The sequence below is a fragment of the Anser cygnoides genome, chromosome 31, assembly GCF_040182565.1.
Source record: "Anser cygnoides isolate HZ-2024a breed goose chromosome 31, Taihu_goose_T2T_genome, whole genome shotgun sequence".
Taxonomy (NCBI): Eukaryota; Metazoa; Chordata; class Aves; order Anseriformes; family Anatidae; genus Anser; species Anser cygnoides.
Genome location: NC_089903.1, coordinates 1,236,886 through 1,257,039, shown reverse-complemented (window position 1 = coordinate 1,257,039; position 20,154 = coordinate 1,236,886). Strand labels below are relative to the sequence as shown.

Below are 20,154 nucleotides of genomic sequence, written 5' to 3'. Positions count from 1 at the left end.
GCACAGCAGTCCGGGTCTTATGTACAGCGACACCCAGGAACCCACAGCAGGACTTTGTGACTGATCGAGAAGTAACCCTGAGGGTCCTCGGTGCTGGGGGTCAGCCAGACTGTGCCCACCATGCAGGGAACGCAGGGGAAGGGAGCTGGGGAGCAGCACAGCAGGAGCAGACAGAAGGGCTGTGAGCGCGGCAGCGACCCTGCACAGCGCTCACCCGAGAACCCCCTGCTCAAACTGGCAGTGCCGCAGCCACACACAAGCGCGGGCCCTTCCTGATCCTGGGCCGAGGACAGGCTCCCCACAGCCAGCCCTCCTCAGGTCCTGACCCTGCACGGATGGCCGATTTTGGCCAGGGCGCCCCATGCCAACGCTCCCACGGCTCAGCTCTCCTCAAGGGGTACAAGAGAAAAATCCCAGCTCATTGCCCAAGTCTCCCTTGTGCTGGGCCCCACAGCTGGATGCTCTGCTCTGGGGAGGGGGGTTTCACGAGGGCACAGCACACGGGGAGAACGGCTTTTCACTGGTGACGATAGCAAGATTGAGTGGCTGAGCAATTACAAAGACAGCTCTTCCTTTCCGTAGCATATTCTCCCCTTTTTAAAGGACAGGCTCAGCTCAGTTTTTACCAGATTGTGGTGTTTTTTATTTATTTCTTTACAGCATGCAAACAGTGTGTAATATACTTCTTTTTGCTGCACTACCATCCTGAGTGGAACAACAGCTATTAAGACTAGAGGTAGAAAGAGGCGACTGAGGGGAGGCCTCACGGCGGCCCTCAGCTTCCTGAGGAGGGGAGTGGAGGGGCAGGCGCTGATCTCTTCTCTCTGGGGGCCCGAGGGAACAGCACGGAGCTTCATTGCCTCAGCCCCCTCCAGTCGCTGCAGGTCACTAAGGAAGAGGTAGATCGCAGCATGCTCCACACACGCTTACTTTTGTACCAGCACGGTGCCACTGCAGGTGCCCAGCAGCCGTCTGCAAGGCGCTCTTGAGTGGAAGGGAGAGACGAGTGCCGTGGAGCAGTCCCCCGATTCTCCCATCAAAAAGTGCCCCCATTCCGAAGCCTTTGGGTACACCTGAACTCCCCTGGGGAGCCTTTATGCAACCCCACACAACAGGACTCTGCGCCTTCTCTCTCTCCAGACCCTAACCCTAATTAAGGCCCCCCCCATAGCCACTAAGACCCCCCCCCCAAGCCATTAAGGATCCTCCCTGGGACCCCCCCAACCCCCCCCCCAGGATATTAAGCCTAACCCTAATTACACCCCTAATTAAGCCTCCCAACCCAAGCCTTTGGGTAGACCTGACCTCCCTTTGGGAGCCTTTACACAGCCCCACACACAACAGGACTCTGCGCCTTCTCTCTCCAAACAACCCTGACCCTAACCCTAATTACGCCCCTAATTAAGCCTCCCAGCAGCAGCCTTTGGGTAGACCTGATCTCGCTTTGGGAGCCTTTACACAGCCCCACACACAACAGGACTCTGCGCCTTCTCTCTCCTAACAACCCCGACCCTAACCCTAATTACGCCCCTAATGAAGCCTCCCAGCAGCAGCCTTTGGGTAGACCTGCTGTCCCTTTCTCCTCCCCCCCCGAACCACATCTCCCAGCACCCCCCGGCGGGCCGTTCCCTCCCAGCTCCCCCCGTTTCCACCCCGTTTCGTCGCCCTGACGCCATCTCCCCGCGCCATGAAGCCTCCCCCCCGGCCCCGCCTGGTCCCGGCCCGCTTCGCCGAGGCCCCGGCGGGGAGGCCCCGGGCCGCGGCCTGGTCGCTGCGGGAGAAGCGATCGCTGCTGGCGGCGCTGCGGGCCCAGGCCGCCCTCGGCCTCCCGGAGCTCCAGGCCCGGCCGCTGCGGGAGAGCCTCCCCCGGCGGAGCGAGGCCGAGGTGGGCCCGGGGGGGGGCTTAATGGCCCGGGGGGGGGTCCTTAATATCCCGGGGGGGCTTAAAGTCCATGGGGGGGGCTTAAAGGCCCGGGGGGTCCTTAAAGGCCCGGGGGGGGGGCCTTAATATGCTTGGGGGGGTCTCAGGGAGGGTCCTTAATGGCTTTGGGGGGGGGGGGTCCGTAATATGCCCGGAGGGGGTCCTTAATTTATTGGGGGGGGGGGGGTGTTGGGAGGGGTCCCGGGGAGGGTCCTTAATGGCTTGGGGGGGGGGGGTCCTTAATATGGCTGGGGGGGGCCTTAATATCCCTGGGGGGGGGCTCTTAATGGCCGAGGGGGGGTCATTAATGGCTGGGGGGTTCCTTAATATCCCCCGGGGGGGGGTCCTTAATATCCCCGGGGGGGTGTTGGCGGGGCCCTGGGGAGGGTCCTTAATGGCTTGGGGGGGGAGTCTTAGTAATCTGGGGGGGGGGCTTCGGGGTGGGGGGGGGACTCCTGGAGAGGGTCCTTAATGGCTTGGGGGGGGGGGGTCCCTTAATATGCCCGTGGGGGGGGGGGTGGTCCTTAATAACACGGGGGGGTCCTTGGGGGGGGGTTGGAAGGGGTCCTGGGTCCCCAATTCCTTGGGGAGGGGGCTTGGGGGGGTCCCCGGGGGGGTCCTGGGTCCCTGCGTACCCCAATGTACATGGTGGGGGCAATGGGGGGGTACAATGGGATGGGGGGGGTCTGGGGGTGCACCGGGGGGAAATGGGGGGGTATATGGGGGTGGGGGGGGTGCACGGGGGGGGGCTGGGGGTACACGGGGGGGGGCAACGGGGGGTTTTGGGGTGGCAATGGGGGGGGGGGCATATCAGTGGGTCCTACGGGGTCGGGGTGGGTGGCAGCTCCCGGGGGCTGGAACTACGGGATATTTTTGGGGGGGGGCTATGGGGTATTTGAGGGGGGGGTCCCTAATTCCTGTGCCCCCCCCCCCGGCAAAGATCCTCGGCCTGGTGTCGCGGCTGCGGGGCCGGGCGGCGCGCGAGGCCGTGGGCACCCAGCACCGCGCCTGCCTGGAGGAGCAGCGGCGCCGCCGCGCCCGGCGCCCGGCCCCCATCGAGGTGAGGACCCCCCGCCCCAGGGGGGGGGACACGGGGGGGTCATATTTGTGGGTTTTCTCCTCCCCCCCCCTCCAGGTGTGGCTGGAGCTGGCACAGACGCTGGCGGAGGGCGTGGAGGAGGCGGCGGCGGCGGCGTTTTCGCAGGTGGGGGGGGTAAAAAATGGGGGGGGGGTAAAAGTGGGGGGGGTGGGGGTAAATTGGGGGGGGGGACCGGGGGTAAAATGGGGGGGTGGGGTAAAGTGGGGGGGTTGGGCGTAAAATGAGGGGGGGGGTTAAATGGGGGAGCCCAAATTGGGGGGGGTGGGACAAGGGGGGTGAGGGTAAAGTGGGGGGGGGGGGGTTGGGGATAAAGTGGGGGGGGTAAAATGGGGGGCTGGGGGTAAAATGGGGGGGTTGGGGGTAAAGGGGGAGTAAATTGGGGGGGTTGGGGGAAAATTTGGGGGGTTGGGGGTAAACCGGGGGGGTTAAACGGGGGGGGCTGGGGTTAAAATGGGGGGGGGGACCGGGGGTAAAATGGGGGGGTGGGGGTAAAGTGGGGGGGGTTAAATTGGGGGATAAAATGGGGTTAAAAGGGAGGGTCCTTAATGGCTTGGGGAGGGGGAGTCTTAGTAATCTGGGGGGGGGGGGGGGGCCTTAACATCGCCAGATGGTCTCCGAGGAAGGTAACTCCTCTGGGGTCTCCTTAAACAGGGGCTGAGCTGCTGGGGGCACGGCTGGATTTGGGGTCCCACAGGTGTGACTGTCTGGGAGACCCTCAGCCTCATTCCCCCTCCCCATAACAACCCAGTGGTGAAATTGGGTGCTGGGGATTTTTCGTTATCTCACTTTGTTGAGGTCCTGCCTCGTGTCAACACACTGGTGGTGAGTGGAAACCCCTTGAGACCCAACCCCTTCCCGGCCCTCTCCTTCCCACACCTGCTCCTCCTATTTTGGGTGTGGGTCAATGGTATTTTTGTAGGGTTTGCAGCTGGGGGCAGGTAGGGAGGTGGAGACCAAACGTCTTTTCCCAGTGGCTGCTGTGGAGGAGCATCAGCGACGGGTTTTACCCTTCACCCTTAGCCTTTTCAACCCCCCTTCCCCATTTCCTATTTTCATAAATTACCAAGTTGCAGCAAAAAAAAATAAAATTGCTTGAAAGCACATTAAGGACATTTCTGCCGGCATGGCAAAGCTGCCCAGGGTGTGGAAAGGGTTTTTGCAGTCTCCTTTCTTTCATCACTTCCCGCAGCGGGACGCAACCTTGTGCTGAATCCCAAGGAGATAAAATGAGTCCTAGCCCAGAGACATTTCTGCTTTACGAGGTCCCCTCTGTGCTTTATTGTATTCCTTGAAATGAAAGCCAGTTTCTTTTATTTGCGTGGAGTTAGTCCCTTCTGCCTCTGCTCCTTGCACCTCACCTCCGTCCCCCCTGCCTGTCTCCCTCTCTATCCCCCAGCCGCAGTCCCTGCCCCGACCCTCTGGGTGCTGCAGGGACAGAAGGAATATTTCTTTGGAGACGCTGTCACGCTGGTGTGCACCACTCCCCCCAGCATCACTGGGAAGCTGACGTACCGAATTTTTGGCGAGGCTGGCTGGGCAGTTTCAGGATTTAGCTCGACGAATAACTACACGTTTGAGTTCGTCCTCTCCCGAATGCAACACAGGGGGCCGCATTTCTGCAGCTATTCCCTCAAGCAAGGTCGGAAGCAGCTCATATCCCCAACCAGCGAAAAACTGGTGATCAAGATTGGAGGTGAGCTGTGTGATTTCTTTATCTTTCTCTCTGCTTTCTCCCTCCTCTCTGAGAACTATTCAGATGCCCAAACGTGGGTGTCAGCTATCGCCCCGCAATGTGACAACTCACCTGGAAATCAGGATTGGTGGGCTTTGTGGTTTAACCCAGCCCATCGCCAAAATCAGTAGGATTTCTGGGTGGAGGATTTATCTTTCTGGGACCAGCATGGTCTGGAAGGTGGCTGCCACTGGCGCTCTTCTCATGTCGTGGCAGGAAGCCTACAATCCCAAGCTTTGCTGCATGCAGTGGGAAGGCAAACAACTGGAGATCCGTTTGTGCTGTCCTTATTGCTACGTCTCCATTTATTCCTCCCCTTTTCTCAGACCACCTTCCCCAGCCCCTGCTGACGGTGGAGTCCCCGCTGGGAGAGGTGATGGCAGGAGATCTCCTGAGCATCATCTGTAAGGCCCCTGGAGACGCCACTGTACGGAGGTTTCGCTTCTACAGGGATGGCCAAGAGGTCCTCCCTACGACAGAAGGCTCTGAGGACAATGCAGCAGATCACGGGGGCAATTTAAGGACTTCCATGGTCCTCCAGCTCCCACGTGCTGGTCCCCAACAGAGTGGAAACTTTACCTGCAAGTATGAGGAAAAAAAGCCTGAGAGGTGGATCCCGTCCTTCACAAGCCAAGCCGTGTCTATCAGTATAAATGCCCAAAAGAAAGGTGAGCTGGCCATCCATCCACCCACCTAACAATCTGTCAGTCCATCCACCACCAACCCATCCATCCATCCACCCATCCATCCATCCAGTAACCAGCCCATTAAACCATCCCTCTCTCCATCTGTCCATCCGTCTGTCCCTCCCTCTCTCCATTTTTTCCTGAAACGATTCCATTCCAGTCCCTGTACGTTCCTCTCCAAACTAGCTGATTTTTGCACCGGGCAGCTGCTCTATCTATCCGATCACCATCCTTCTGTCCATGACTCAGCCCACCCAGTCTTGCACCCACCTCTCCCTCCCTCTCAGCCCTTCCATCACCCCAACCACCCCAAACAAGTATCGAGCATCCCTCTGTCCACCTTTATGGCTCAGCAGCCTCTCCTTGGCCTCCCGAGCCATTGTTCCCAAATTTCTCAGTGCCTCCTGCAGAGCCAAGCAAGCGGGGAAAGTCTTTGGGTGTTCAGCACTCAGGACCTGAGCAGAATGCCTGGAGACGGAGGGGTGGGGAAAGGGAAAGAGAGATGGTGGCGGAACGATGCTCACAGCCTTCCCTCCGTCAGCACGCATGAACTGTGTCTACATCTCCTAACCTGTCCCACCCTCTTGCAGGGAAGAGCTGCTTCCTTCTTCTACGGCTCCTGGTTGTGGGCGGCTGCTTCCTCACCATCAACAGCCTCATCCTCCTCTTCTTCTGGGCCCGGGGGAGAACCAAAGGTACACCCTGAGCTGAGGGGGGAATCGCCCCACCTTTGGGCTCCCCACCACCCACCTCGCTCCTTCCCGCAGACGCCTCGTTCCTGTCTGGAGCCAGCCCTGCCGGGATCTCCCAGCTGCACGCCAGATCCCCACACACCCTTCAGGAGGAGAATAAGTATGAGGAACACTAATGAGAGGAAGATGCTGTGGGCGATTCCACCCCCTAAAGACCGCTTCCTGCTGAAGACGCATCCCAAAAGACTGGTGTGCAGCCAAACGGGTGCTCACCTGTGGGAAAACAAAGCAAGAAACGGTTCCTGGGAGGATGAAAGAAGTAGAAAGGGGTCGTTTCACGTGGTAGAGGGGAGGGAGGAGACATGGACGTTGTCGGGAAGGGTGATTGTGAAAGAGAAAATGAAGAAAGACCAGAAATAAAAATGGAAATTGTGAGGAAAAAGAAAGGAGTGAGAAAGGGTGAGAAATGAAATGGAGAGACAAACAGTGTGAGTGAAAAATGAAAGCATGGACAGAGGCTGAGACAGAGTGAGAGAGGGATGGGGAAGAAAAGGGATGCCAGGAGCATCGAGGAGGGCACGACGGTGGGAAGAGCAGGTTGGAGAGGTGAAGGAGAAGAAAAAAGGTGGAAGGAGAGCCCCCAAATCAGAACAAGCCCTTGTGCGTGTCATTAACTGGATGGCCACCGCTGTCACCTCGCCTGGTTGTCCCGGTGTGTTAGGGATGTTAGGGCATCCAGGGAGGGGTGGGAGAGCCGCTGCAGGTGGGGTGGGTGGCTGGGGGCTCTGGTGTTTGGGCTTTTGGAGGGGAATGTCCCATAGCCCATATACGTGGGAGCTGTGGGGCTGCAATAGGAGGATGCTGGAAATGCAGAGACTGGGAACGTGTGAAAATGTGGAGGTGGCATTTGAGCCCCTGGGGGTGGCGTACAGGGAACTGGGGGGATATTGGGGTGGGACGTTAAGGAGTGAGTGGTGGATATTTGGGGCATGTGCGGGGCTATGGGATATGGCATGCCACCAGCACTGGATATGAGGGGAATGCAGGGATGTGGGGAAGCTGCGTGATCAATACGGGAACCTGAGCTGATGGGGGCGCGCTGGGAAATCTGGCTATGGATGGCACTAAGGACAGGGGGCTTTGGGGATACGGCAGGCTGCTGGGGAGGGATATGGGGGCAGGAAGGAGATGGCGACCCTGCCGATGGGATACAGAGCGACTTTGGGGCAGTATGAGGCTGTGAGATATGAGGACAGCGGAACCGCTCTCTCCTGTCCTCCGCGGCCTTATCTCCACCTCGCAGCCTTCCTTCCCCTCCAGCCTCTTTCTGCCATGCCCTCAGCCCCCGGCAGCCAGCAGTGGATGAGAAAGAATCGATAGAGGGGAGGGAGCGTGCTGCCGGGCCATGAGGTCCCAACGCTGCTCCGTGACACCGGGAGGGCTGCGAGGTCACAATACCTCTCGGTGATGCAGTGCTGGGCCGTGACATCCCGACACCCCATTGTGACGCTGGGCCAGCCCACAGGCACTGCTCCGCACCGGTCCTGACAGCAGCAGTAGCTGCAGCTGCAGCGGCGGTGGTGGAAGCATGGTGCGAGTGTGGGGAGCCACGGCCCCTGCCTGCGTCCTCTTCCTCCTGCTGGTGGCCCTGTGTGCCCGGGGTGCCCAGGCTGCGCCATGGCGACCACCGGGAGCAGGTGGGTGGGCAGGGCCGGGGCCAACACCAAACCCTGGGCGGCATGGTGCTGCGCGGCACGCGTATGGATGGAGGGGACGGGGACGGGATGGCAGCAGGGCCGGGCGGGCACCGCGGGCAGGGGGCAGGCAGGAGGCAGAAGCCCCGCAGGGTGGCACGGTGGGGCCGTGGCTGCTGCGGGGTTGTTTCCTGCCGGGGGGGCCGGGAGCGGCGCTGGGGCCGAGAAGCCCGGGTCTGAGCCCCTGTGGGGCTGAGGCCGCTGGCCCCTCTTGGGAAATTTCCACCTGCATCTTTGTCCCGTGACATTGCCTCAGCCCCCTCAGTCACTGCAGGGTGCTGGGGAAGAGGGAGAGCACAGCATGCCATGGCAACGTCTCTCATCTCTGCTTGATTTTAGATGATGACGATGTTGGCTCTCGATATCCAGCTTCTCAGCTGGATCATGGTTTGGAGCCTCAGGAGGATCCCCGAGGTACGTTGCGAGTGTGCTTCCTTGAAGGAAGATGGCTAATGGGCTGTAATAGTTTATTCAGGGTCTTCCAAGTGCGTTTGTGCCTTGAGGGGGCTTGCACAAATGAGCCCTGAATATTTCTTCACTTGGAGAGATGCCACCCCTGCCCCTCTCCACAGAGAGGGAAGAACCCAGGCTTTTCTTCCTGTTTGGGCCATGTCATTACCTGAGCCCCAGCCAGTGCCTCCCGGTCACTGAGGAAGAGGCAGGCCCCAAGAGGCAATGGAAGCTCCCCTTACCTGTGTCTGATCCCACTTGTGCCCACAGGCAGTACTGGTCAAGTGCCTCCATGGAATCCTGCTCCTGAGCCTGCCAGTATGGGTCCCACAGGTGGTAAGTTGTCCGTGTTCATTTCCTTGCTGTTTGTTAAGGGTTTGTTGAGCTAGCTCAGCAAGGGTTCAGCTGCTCACTGGCCAGGGGGCTTCTCCATGACAAACATGGATGATCATTTTTCCCGGGGTCTGCACGCTCCCCCTGCAGTGGGGTCTTCCTTTGTGTCCAGCAGAGATCTTCCCGGAAGAAACACCTGAGGGGCCACATCTTTGGCGGCGTGGTCCCTGCGGGGTGTTGCGCACAGCCTGGAGAGAGGATTTGGGAAGAGGCCAAGAGGGAGCCTCCAGCTCAGCAGGCCCCTTTGCGGCTTTGGAAATCCTGGCTCGTGTCTGGGTCCCACATCCTTGCCTGAGCCCCCTCCAGTCGCTGCAGGTCACTAAGGAAGAGGTAGATCACACCATGCACGGGGAATGTTTCTCTTCTGTGCTTGATTGCAGCAGTTCTCGTAGGCTCTGGCTACTCGACACCTCAGCCTGATGTGGACCACGAGCCTCAGGTTAATCTGCCAGGTAAGTCAGCGGAAGGCAGGAGCATCTAGGTGCTGCAGAGCCAGCAGGCACCTTGCGCTTGAGTTGAGACCTGGGGTGGGCACGGGGAGGGCCCTTCTCCGGGCAGCTCCACGCACGCTTAGTTTGTACCAGCACGGTGCCACTGCAGGCACCCAGCAACTGTTTGCAAGATGCTCTGGAGTGGCAGGGAGAGACGAGTGCCGTGGAGCAGTCCCCTCTTTGAACCGCATTCTCTGTCACTCTGGTCAGAAGGAGTATGTTGGCGTAGTTCACAGGAGGGACTCCACTTGTGTTTACAGATGGGACCGAAGGCGAAGGTGATCCAGGCTCCCAGATGGGTTCCAGGACTGAAGCTCTGGGAGATGGCCTGGGTAAGTTGTGGCTTTTGACTTCCTTTGAGAGCTGCCAGCTCAAAGCCCAAACGTCAGCCAGGCATCTCTGCAGGTGGGAGGGTATAGACCGGCACGTGTGTGTGCCCTGTCAAGGCACGAGCCCTGGTATGCTCTCCTACTGAGCTATTGATGTAGATGGCGCTGGGACAGAAACTTCTCACGGGGCTTTGGTTGCAGAAGTGTCCCCAGGGAGGGCTTTGCCAGACCCTCGGCTGCTTCCTGCGCTGGAGCCCAGCTGGTATCCCAGGGGTGGGAAGTCATTTCACTGACTTCACAAACGAAGCCCTGGTCCTCCAAATTGCACTGGTGCCAAAGTTAACTTCCTACTTTCTGTTCAGGTCCTCTAACAGCGAAGGACAATGCTGAAATAAGAAAATCTTCCCCAACATCCCCTGACATCATAGAGGACATCATAAAGGAGTTAGAGGAGGCAGCACCTGGTGGGTATATTTCACTCTGTCCGCCATAAGACTTGGGAAGCTGAGGTTCTAAATCCATGTGTGGACACACCGTAACCTGCACAGCAGGAAGGGATGGATCAGAGCGGAGACACTCAATTTCACACCTGGCAGGCACTGGTGAGCGCCAGAGAAGGCCGAGAGCCTCTGCTGCCGCTTGTGGGTCACGCCGTGTCCCAGGGGCAGCTGCTAGCCCAGCACTACCATAAGTGGTCCGAGCTGTTCCGTGCAAACATTGGGATCCAGCCAGCAGCAACTGGTGTGTGCTTGCAGCTGTGCCCAGAATATGGTTCAAGGAGGAGCAGTTCCTTGTAGTCACACTGTCCTGCTTTCTTTCTAAAGAGCTGGTTAGAGAGACTGTGCCGAAGGAGGTGCTTTGGCGAGGAAGCGGTCGCAAGCTGCCACTCCCTGGCAAAATTACAGGGGCAACACAGGCAACTGCCCCACCAGGTAAAGGCTGTTTCTTGGTCATCCGCTGTCACCAACCAGAACCAGCATGCGTGTGCAGGTTCTTGCCCTGGTACCCGCTCTTGCAGCTCATGTCAGCAGCCAAACCCAAGAGTGTCAGTAGGCAGCAAGTGTTGCAGAGGAAGGCAGGAGTGGCTCCCTGAGGATGGCTGTCTTCCCCGGGCTGTGACAGCATGTGAGAGCAGTGCAGCGGAGAGACGCTCACAAAGCTCTGTGGCTGTGGCTAGAGAGGGGTCACCTCCCAGCGCACCCAGTTCCCAGGGATTTTGGAACCTTGCTCTTGGGGGAACGAAGCCATGAGAAGCCCATTGAGCAGACGATGGGAAACGGGACCCCTCCTGTGAGCTGAGGCCCAGAGTGATGCCCTGACCCAGTGCAAACAGGGCACTGCCATAGAGCTACTGATGTAGGTGTCGATGTGACAGAAACTTCTCACGGGGCTTTGGTTGCAGAAGTGTCCCCAGGGAGGGCTTTGCCAGACCCTCGGCTGCTTCCTGCGCTGGAGCCCAGCTGGTATCCCAGGGGTGGGAAGTCATTTCACTGACTTCACAAACGAAGCCCTGGTCCTCCAAATTGCACTGGTGCCAAAGTTAACTTCCTACTTTCTCTTCAGGTCCTCTAAGAGCAAAGGATAAAGCTGAAAGAGTAAAACCTTCCCTGAGGTCCTCTCACATCACAGGGAAAATCAGAAAGTACTTCGAGAAGGCAGCACCTGGTGGGTATATTTCACTCTGTCCGCCATAAGACTTGGGAAGCTGAGGTTCTAAATCCATGTGTGGACACACCGTAACCTGCACAGCAGGAAGGGATGGATCAGAGCGGAGACACTCAATTTCACACCTGGCAGGCACTGGTGAGCCTCAGAGAAGGCCGAGAGCCTCTGCTGCCGCTTGTGGGTCACGCCGTGTCCCAGGGGCAGCTGCTAGCCCAGCACTACCGTAAGTGGTCCGAGCTGTTCCGTGCAAACATTGGTATCCAGCCAGCAGCAAAGGGCTTCTGCTGAACTTGTGTTCAGCTCCTGCACAGCGCTGCTTGCAGCTGGGCGAGTTCAAGGCAGGAGGCACAGCCCAAGCAGTCCTTGCTGTCTCATTTGCCGGGAGACACATGTCACTGCAGGGGAAAAGCACCCTTGGCGCTTACCTCAGTTTCAGCTGATTTAGCTGTCCAATTCTAGTTGGGTTTCAAATGACTTGGCTGTGCTTCTCCTCTTGTTTGGGGACTGTGGGCTCTTCCCTGATGCCCACAACTGTGCCCACAACATGGTTCAAGAGCTTGCGGCTCAGCCTGATGTGTGTGACTCTTGCCCTTCCCATGGGATGGAGTCAGCATGATGGGATGGACATGCTTCTCAGAAGGGCTGTTCCTGCCTCTGAACTGGATGCAGCTTTTTTCTGTCCTCTTTGAAGGCACGAATTGAGCAACATCTTGCAGTGTGCCAAAAATGCACTATGTGCGATGTGAACAAGAAGATCTCCTGCAATCTCCTGGTCTCGCAGCAGGCCAGATTTTGCTGTCTGTGCTGGTAGACTGCCAGGAGTCGAACACTTAGATTTTTCTTTGTGAATGACATGTTGTTTGGAGTAGTGAGTACCTCCCCCAGAAGCCCAGGCCGTAGCTTCTAAACTTTAGGGATGTCTTTTGAGAAGCACTACCTTTCAAAGATACCGTCCTCGAAAGGAGGAGCGGTTCCTTAGGGTCACACTGTCCTGCTTTCTTTCTAAAGGGCTGGTTAGAGAGACTGTGCCGAAGAAGGTGCTTTGGCGAGGAAGCGGTCGCACGCTGCCGCTCCCTGGCAAAAGAACAGAGCCAGTGAAGTCAACTGCCCCACCAGGTAAAGGCTGTTTCTTGGTCATCCGCTGTCACCAACCAGAACCAGCATGCGTGTGCAGGTTCTTGCCCTGGTACCCGCTCTTGCAGCTCATGTCAGCAGCCAAACCCAAGAGTGTCAGTAGGCAGCAAGTGTTGCAGAGGAAGGCAGGAGTGGCTCCCTGAGGATGGCTGTCTTCCCCGGGCTGTGACAGCATGTGAGAGCAGTGCAGCGGAGAGACGCTCACAAAGCTCTGTGGCTGTGGCTAGAGAGGGGTCACCTCCCAGCGCACCCAGTTCCCAGGGATTTTGGAACCTTGCTCTTGGGGGAACGAGGCCGTCAGAAGCCCATTGAGCAGACGATGGGAAACGGGACCCCTCCTGTGAGCTGAGGCCCAGAGTGATGCCCTGACCCAGTGCAAACGGGGCACTGCCATAGAGCTACTGATGTAGGTGTCGATGTGACAGAAACTTCTCACGGGGCTTTGGTTGCAGAAGTGTCCCCAGGGAGGGCTTTGCCAGACCCTCGGCTGCTTCCTGCGCTGGAGCCCAGCTGGTATCCCAGGGGTGGGAAGTCATTTCACTGACTTCACAAACGAAGCCCTGGTTCTCCAAATTGCACTGGTGCCAAAGTTAACTTCCTACTTTCTGTTCAGGTCCTCTAACAGCGAAGGACAATGCTGAAATAAGAAAATCTTCCCCAACATCCCCTGACATCATAGAGGATCTCATAAAGGAGTTAGACGAGGCAGCACATGGTGGGTATATTTCACTCTGTCCGCCATAAGACTTGGGAAGCTGAGGTTCTAAATCCATGTGTGGACACACCGTAACCTGCACAGCAGGAAGGGATGGATCAGAGCGGAGACACTCAATTTCACACCTGGCAGGCACTGGTGAGCGCCAGAGAAGGCCGAGAGCCTCTGCTGCCGCTTGTGGGTCACGCCGTGTCCCAGGGGCAGCTGCTAGCCCAGCACTACCATAAGTGGTCCGAGCTGTTCCGTGCAAACATTGGTATCCAGCCAGCAGCAAAGGGCTTCTGCTGAACTTGTGTTCAGCTCCTGCACAGCGCTGCTTGCAGCTGGGCGAGTTCAAGGCAGGAGGCACAGCCCAAGCAGTCCTTGCTGTCTCATTTGCCGGGAGACACATGTCACTGCAGGGGAAAAGCACCCTTGGCGCTTACCTCAGTTTCAGCTGATTTAGCTGTCCAATTCTAGTTGGGTTTCAAATGACTTGGCTGTGCTTCTCCTCTTGTTTGGGGACTGTGGGCTCTTCCCTGATGCCCACAACTGTGCCCACAACATGGTTCAAGAGCTTGCGGCTCAGCCTGATGTGTGTGACTCTTGCCCTTCCCATGGGATGGAGTCAGCATGATGGGATGGACATGCTTCTCAGAAGGGCTGTTCCTGCCTCTGAACTGGATGCAGCTTTTTTCTGTCCTCTTTGAAGGCACGAATTGAGCAACATCTTGCAGTGTGCCAAAAATGCACTATGTGCGATGTGAACAAGAAGATCTCCTGCAATCTCCTGGTCTCGCAGCAGGCCAGATTTTGCTGTCTGTGCTGGTAGACTGCCAGGAGTCGAACACTTAGATTTTTCTTTGTGAATGACATGTTGTTTGGAGTAGTGAGTACCTCCCCCAGAAGCCCAGGCCGTAGCTTCTAAACTTTAGGGATGTCTTTTGAGAAGCACTACCTTTCAAAGATACCGTCCTCGAAAGGAGGAGCGGTTCCTTAGGGTCACACTGTCCTGCTTTCTTTCTAAAGGGCTGGTTAGAGAGACTGTGCCGAAGAAGGTGCTTTGGCGAGGAAGCGGTCGCACGCTGCCGCTCCCTGGCAAAAGAACAGAGCCAGTGAAGTCAACTGCCCCACCAGGTAAAGGCTGTTTCTTGGTCATCCGCTGTCACCAACCAGAACCAGCATGCGTGTGCAGGTTCTTGCCCTGGTACCCGCTCTTGCAGCTCATGTCAGCAGCCAAACCCAAGAGTGTCAGTAGGCAGCAAGTGTTGCAGAGGAAGGCAGGAGTGGCTCCCTGAGGATGGCTGTCTTCCCCGGGCTGTGACAGCATGTGAGAGCAGTGCAGCGGAGAGACGCTCACAAAGCTCTGTGGCTGTGGCTAGAGAGGGGTCACCTCCCAGCGCACCCAGTTCCCAGGGATTTTGGAACCTTGCTCTTGGGGGAACGAGGCCGTCAGAAGCCCATTGAGCAGACGATGGGAAACGGGACCCCTCCTGTGAGCTGAGGCCCAGAGTGATGCCCTGACCCAGTGCAAACGGGGCACTGCCATAGAGCTACTGATGTAGGTGTCGATGTGACAGAAACTTCTCACGGGGCTTTGGTTGCAGAAGTGTCCCCAGGGAGGGCTTTGCCAGACCCTCGGCTGCTTCCTGCGCTGGAGCCCAGCTGGTATCCCAGGGGTGGGAAGTCATTTCACTGACTTCACAAACGAAGCCCTGCTTCTCCAAATTGCACTGGTGCCAAAGTTAACTTCCTACTTTCTGTTCAGGTCCTCTAACAGCGAAGGACAATGCTGAAATAAGAAAATCTTCCCCAACATCCCCTGACATCATAGAGGATCTCATAAAGGAGTTAGACGAGGCAGCACATGGTGGGTATATTTCACTCTGTCCGCCATAAGACTTGGGAAGCTGAGGTTCTAAATCCATGTGTGGACACACCGTAACCTGCACAGCAGGAAGGGATGGATCAGAGCGGAGACACTCAATTTCACACCTGGCAGGCACTGGTGAGCGCCAGAGAAGGCCGAGAGCCTCTGCTGCCGCTTGTGGGTCACGCCGTGTCCCAGGGGCAGCTGCTAGCCCAGCACTACCATAAGTGGTCCGAGCTGTTCCGTGCAAACATTGGTATCCAGCCAGCAGCAAAGGGCTTCTGCTGAACTTGTGTTCAGCTCCCGCACAGCGCTGCTTGCAGCTGGGCGAGTTCAAGGCAGGAGGCACAGCCCAAGCAGTCCTTGCTGTCTCATTTGCCGGGAGACACATGTCACTGCAGGGGAAAAGCACCCTTGGCGCTTACCTCAGTTTCAGCTGATTTAGCTGTCCAATTCTAGTTGGGTTTCAAATGACTTGGCTGTGCTTCTCCTCTTGTTTGGGGACTGTGGGCTCTTCCCTGATGCCCACGACTGTGCCCACAACATGGTTCAAGAGCTTGCGGCTCAGCCTGATGTGTGTGACTCTTGCCCTTCCCATGGGATGGAGTCAGCATGATGGGATGGACATGCTTCTCAGAAGGGCTGTTCCTGCCTCTGAACTGGATGCAGCTTTTTTCTGTCCTCTTTGAAGGCACGAATTGAGCAACATCTTGCAGTGTGCCAAAAATGCACTATGTGCGATGTGAACAAGAAGATCTCCTGCAATCTCCTGGTCTCGCAGCAGGCCAGATTTTGCTGTCTGTGCTGGTAGACTGCCAGGAGTCGAACACTTAGATTTTTCTTTGTGAATGACATGTTGTTTGGAGTAGTGAGTACCTCCCCCAGAAGCCCAGGCCGTAGCTTCTAAACTTTAGGGATGTCTTTTGAGAAGCACTACCTTTCAAAGATACCGTCCTCGAAAGGAGGAGCGGTTCCTTAGGGTCACACTGTCCTGCTTTCTTTCTAAAGGGCTGGTTAGAGAGACTGTGCCGAAGAAGGTGCTTTGGCGAGGAAGCGGTCGCACGCTGCCGCTCCCTGGCAAAAGAACAGAGCCAGTGAAGTCAACTGCCCCACCAGGTAAAGGCTGTTTCTTGGTCATCCGCTGTCACCAACCAGAACCAGCATGCGTGTGCAGGTTCTTGCCCTGGTACCCGCTCTTGCAGCTCATGTCAGCAGCCAAACCCAAGAGTGTCAGTAGGCAGCAAGTGTTGCAGAGGAAGGCAGGAGTGGCTCCCTGAGGATGGCTGTCTTCCCCGGGCTGTGACAGCATGTGAGAGCAGTGCAGCGGAGAGACGCTCACAAAGCTCTGTGGCTGTGGCTAGAGAGGGGTCACCTCCCAGCGCACCCAGTTCCCAGGGATTTTGGAACCTTGCTCTTGGGGGAACGAGGCCGTCAGAAGCCCATTGAGCAGACGATGGGAAACGGGACCCCTCCTGTGAGCTGAGGCCCAGAGTGATGCCCTGACCCAGTGCAAACAGGGCACTGCCTCACTGGCACTCCTGGGCTCCCGAATTTTGTTCAGTTTTGTCCCTAAGGCTCCGAGTGTGCCTCGAGCAGCGAAGGTGGGCAAGCGCCTAAGAACTTTTAGAACTCCAAAGAGCTGGGGAAGCAAACCTGAGACACTGGGCCCTCAGCATTATGGCAGGGGAAACAAAGGATGGAGGGAAAACAAAGCTGAGAGGCAAAAGGGAGGCTCCAGAGTGCCTTGAGTTGCAGTGCCTTTGGCAGATTCCCCAGCTTCTGCTGAACCTCAGGAAGCATTGCGGCCTGAGGATTTTCACTTGCTCAAAGATGCTAACCAAATGAAACAGAACACTTCCTGGCAATGCCAGACCTCCGGTGAGATTACCAGTAGTGCGCAGGACACAGCAATGTCCACAATTGTTCTTGCAGGCGTGGATGGGGAGAACAATGCAAACACTGCGAAGCGCCAATATTTCCTAAGTTCCTGGATAGCAGGCACTGTGGCATTCTCGGCTCCCCTCCTGTTTTTGATACTTGTGTGCTGCGTGCGTGCTTATCCGGCGTTGGAGGCATAAAAATCAGTGAGTTGTTGTTCCCCCGCTCCCTCTCCTCCTCTCCCCCTCCCAAATTCGTTACCGTATCTTTGTCAACGTTATTATGTGGCTGCTGCCAGCCAGGAAGCAGTTGTCGTTAGCGTATTGTGAAGTGAGCAGTTAGTTTTTGACCAGACTCTTCTGAAATTTCTGCTGTCCAGTGCTTTAGGTGGCCTCTAATTCCTGGGCATTCTGTTCTGGAGCCCATTTTTCTGTTGCTGGTCTTAGCGAAGCTTGGCCCTTCCGCAGCAAGAGCAGAGCCAGGGACAGCCGTAGGCAAAGCGAGGTCAGGAAGAGAAATGCAGGAGCTGAGAGAGGGTGCCATCAGAGAGAGAAGCGCAGCAGTGCCAGTTCCCCCCCAGCACAAGGCACCCTGTTCTGGGATGCCCTGAATTGCAGGTGTCCGCCTCAGCCAAGGTGTGCCAGCTACTGGGAGCATGGGGATGAGCCCTGCCAGCTGCGGGCATTGCCTTGGAGAGGGGCAGTCGGTGTGTCACAGCCGCACCTGAGCGCTGCCAGCGTGCGTGTCCTCAGCACACACAGAGCTTGTGTGTTTAATTACACATCCCAAAGAGCGGATGGGCAGCACCTCCCCGAACAGGGAGCCGAGGCCGTCACCTTGTTGGGCCAGGGCCAGGGCCGGGCAGGGAGCTGAGTACTGGTCCTTGCAAGGCGCTCTGAAAAAGGGCAGCCGGTGGCTGTTGGGACCCGGTCGTGCTGAGCCCGGCTGTGGACCCCTGTCTCTGCGGGGGCCAGGTCTTCTTGCTGGGACAGCACGTGCAGAGCAGGCAGGTCAGGATGGCTGGCGAGGCGCTGGGGAGGAGACAAGCTGGGGCAGGATGTGGAGGGGAGCAGAGTCCCAGCCGAGGGCACAGGGCACCCTGTTTTCTGCACAGAGCACTGTGTGCCCACAGCTCACGCACAGCCGGGTGCCTGCACCCTGCTGCCTCGCACCCGCCTGGCACCGCAGCCGCAGCACGGCCTCAGCAAGTTCCTGTCTCCGCAGGCGCCTCGCCGCAGCCCAGGCAGCCCAGACTGACACCCGCAGCCGCTCCGTGAGCCCCTACAGGCAGCCTGACCACCGTGGTACGCCTGAGAGCCAGGCCCGACGCCAGCGGCCACCATCAGTGCCTGGAAGAGCGGCCCGCCTGCCACCAGCGGCCAGCCTGCCACCCTCCTCCAAGGGCTGGGGCAGGCCCCCCCGGGGTGCAGCCTGGGGCAATTACTGACCCCCAGGCTGCAGCTTAAATAAATATTGTGAAATATTTATGTTGTGTTATGTTATGTCAGTGACGGCTGAGGTCACTGGGCCTGTTCAGCCTGGAGAAGAGGAGGCTGAGGGGGGACCTCATCACAGTCTACAACTTCCTCGTAAGGGGGTGTCGAGAGGCAGGAGACCTTTTCTCCATTAACACCCCCCCCAGGATATTAAGCCTAACCCTAATTACACCCCTAATTAAGCCTCCCAGCAGCAGCCTTTGGGTAGACCTGACCTCCCTTTGGGAGCCTTTACACAGCCCCACACGCAACGGGACTTAATGGCCCGGGAGGGGGCTTAATGGCCCGGGGGGGGGGTGTCCTTAATATCCCCGGGGGGGCTTAAAATCCATGGGGGGGGCTTAAAGGCCCGGGGGGGTCCTTAAAGGCCTGGGGGGGGGGGCTTAAAATCCATGGGGGGGGCCTTAATATCCCAGGGGTTCCTTAATATCCCGGGGGGGGCCTTAATGGCCCGGGGTGTCCTTAATATCCCGGGGGGGGGGGGGAGGGGGGCTTAATGCCCGGGGGGGGGTCCTTAATATGCTTGGGGGGGTCTCAGGGAGGGTCCTTAATGGCTTGGGGGGGGGGGTCCCTTAATATGCCCGTGGGGGGGTCCTTAATTTATTGGGGGGGAGGGGAAGGTGTGTGGGGGGGTGTTCTCTCTCTCCAGACCCTAACCCTAATTAAGGCCCCCCCATAGCCACTAAGACCCCCCCCCCGTGGGAACAGAAATGTTGTTTTTGCAGTGTTACATGGTACAGAAGGAAGGAATGGGGTATTGAGATGTGCTTACAGTGATAAGAAAGCTCAGCAGGTGACCTCCTAAAATGCAGACACCCAGCCTCCTTAGAGCGATCAGGTGGAAATCGCTGTGTTAAGTCAAGGCAGACAAGGGGAGAAAACATTGCCATCCCAAAAACAGGCCGGCAACTGAAGGCCAGGCATTGTCTGGGAAGCATCAGACAGATTGTGAGCCTGGATTGCCCACTCAGTGGGGAAACTGGGGAGGGTCCCGGCACCAAACAGTATGTTGACAAAAATCCCCCCCCCCCCCCCCCCCCCCAAAAAAAAGCCCCAAAACCCGGGGAAACGGCCCCAAAATCCGGGGAAACGGCCCCAAAAGCTGCTGCTTGTGACCCGTTTTGGGACACCCCCCCCCCCCCCCCCCCCCCCCCCCCCCCCCCCCCCGAAAAAACCCACTAAAATTTCAGGGAATTCCCCCCAAAACCTCTCCCCCCCCCCAATCAGGGACCCCCCAAAAGCCCCAAATTTGGGGGAAATGCCCCCAAAAAGCTGCTGCTTGTGGCGCAAAGGGGGGGGGGGGGCACGGGGACACCCCCTTAAAAAAATACAAACTTTTGGGGGGAAATCGCCCAAAACCTGCACTTTGTTACCCACGTTTGAGACCCCCCCCACACACCGAAACCCCCCCCAATTTGGGGAAATCCCCCCAGAAGTCCCAAAATCGGGGGAAATTCCCCCAAAACCCGCCGCTTGTGACCCCTTTTTCGGACCCCCCCCCCCCAGCAAAACCCCCAAATTTGGGGAATTTCCCCCAAAACCGCTGCTTGTGGTGTGCCTGTAGGATCCCCCCCCCCCCCAGACCCCAAATTTTGGGTGAAAATCCCCCCAAATCCCTCCCGTGACGTTACTTTTGTGGACCCCCCCCCCCGAGACCCCCAAATTGGGGGGGGAATCCCCCAAAGCTGCTATTTGTGCCCCCCCCCCCCCATTTTGGGGTGAAATCCCCCCGAAGCTGCTGCTGGGACCCCTCAAAACCCCAAATTTGGGGAAAACTCCCCCAAACCCATTTGTGACCCCCAGTTACCCCCCCCCCCCCCAAAAAAACCAACCCTTATTTTGGGGAGAAATCCCCCAAAACCCGCAGTTT

General features: G+C 57.7%; 1 protein-coding gene and 1 long non-coding RNA gene across 9 annotated transcripts; one reads left to right on the top strand and one right to left on the bottom strand.

The window, feature by feature from the left end:
* Positions 1-1,549: 1,549 nt before the first annotated feature.
* LOC136787941 (snRNA-activating protein complex subunit 2-like) lies at positions 1,550-18,273 on the top strand. Of its 8 annotated transcripts, XM_066985372.1 has the most exons (9): positions 1,656-1,885; positions 2,862-2,981; positions 3,057-3,125; positions 3,672-3,842; positions 4,417-4,713; positions 5,079-5,125; positions 5,203-5,420; positions 6,029-6,133; positions 6,206-6,686. In XM_066985372.1, exons 1-5 carry the CDS (start codon positions 1,688-1,690, stop codon positions 4,525-4,527), a joined length of 669 nt encoding a protein of 222 aa, XP_066841473.1. In that variant the 5' UTR covers positions 1,656-1,687; the 3' UTR covers positions 4,528-4,713; positions 5,079-5,125; positions 5,203-5,420; positions 6,029-6,133; positions 6,206-6,686. The 8 variants fall into 8 exon arrangements, with proteins under 8 accessions (XP_066841476.1, XP_066841471.1, XP_066841475.1 ...); XM_066985375.1 differs by having other exon boundaries at positions 1,550-1,885; positions 4,210-4,713; positions 5,079-5,420; XM_066985373.1 differs by lacking the exon at positions 5,079-5,125.
* On the bottom strand, positions 4,268-6,213 carry LOC136787947 (uncharacterized). Its single transcript, XR_010827012.1, has 2 exons — positions 6,010-6,213; positions 4,268-5,906 (listed from the first exon to the last, which is right to left on the bottom strand). It is a non-coding gene; the product is annotated as an uncharacterized lncRNA (long non-coding RNA).
* Positions 18,274-20,154: the final 1,881 nt, after the last annotated feature.

What these genes read in the sequence shown, in the direction of transcription:
- LOC136787941 (XM_066985369.1), top strand. Translation starts at nt 4,314, where the DNA reads ATGAAAGCCAGTTTCTTTTATTTGCGTGGAGTTAGTCCCTTCTGCCTC. An exon ending in ACTGGTGATCAAGATTGGAG is followed by an intron (nt 4,714 to 5,078) that starts GTGAGCTGTGTG and finishes CCCTTTTCTCAG; the next exon opens with ACCACCTTCCCCAGCCCCTG. An exon ending in GGCCCGGGGGAGAACCAAAG is followed by an intron (nt 6,134 to 6,205) that starts GTACACCCTGAG and finishes TCCTTCCCGCAG; the next exon opens with ACGCCTCGTTCCTGTCTGGA.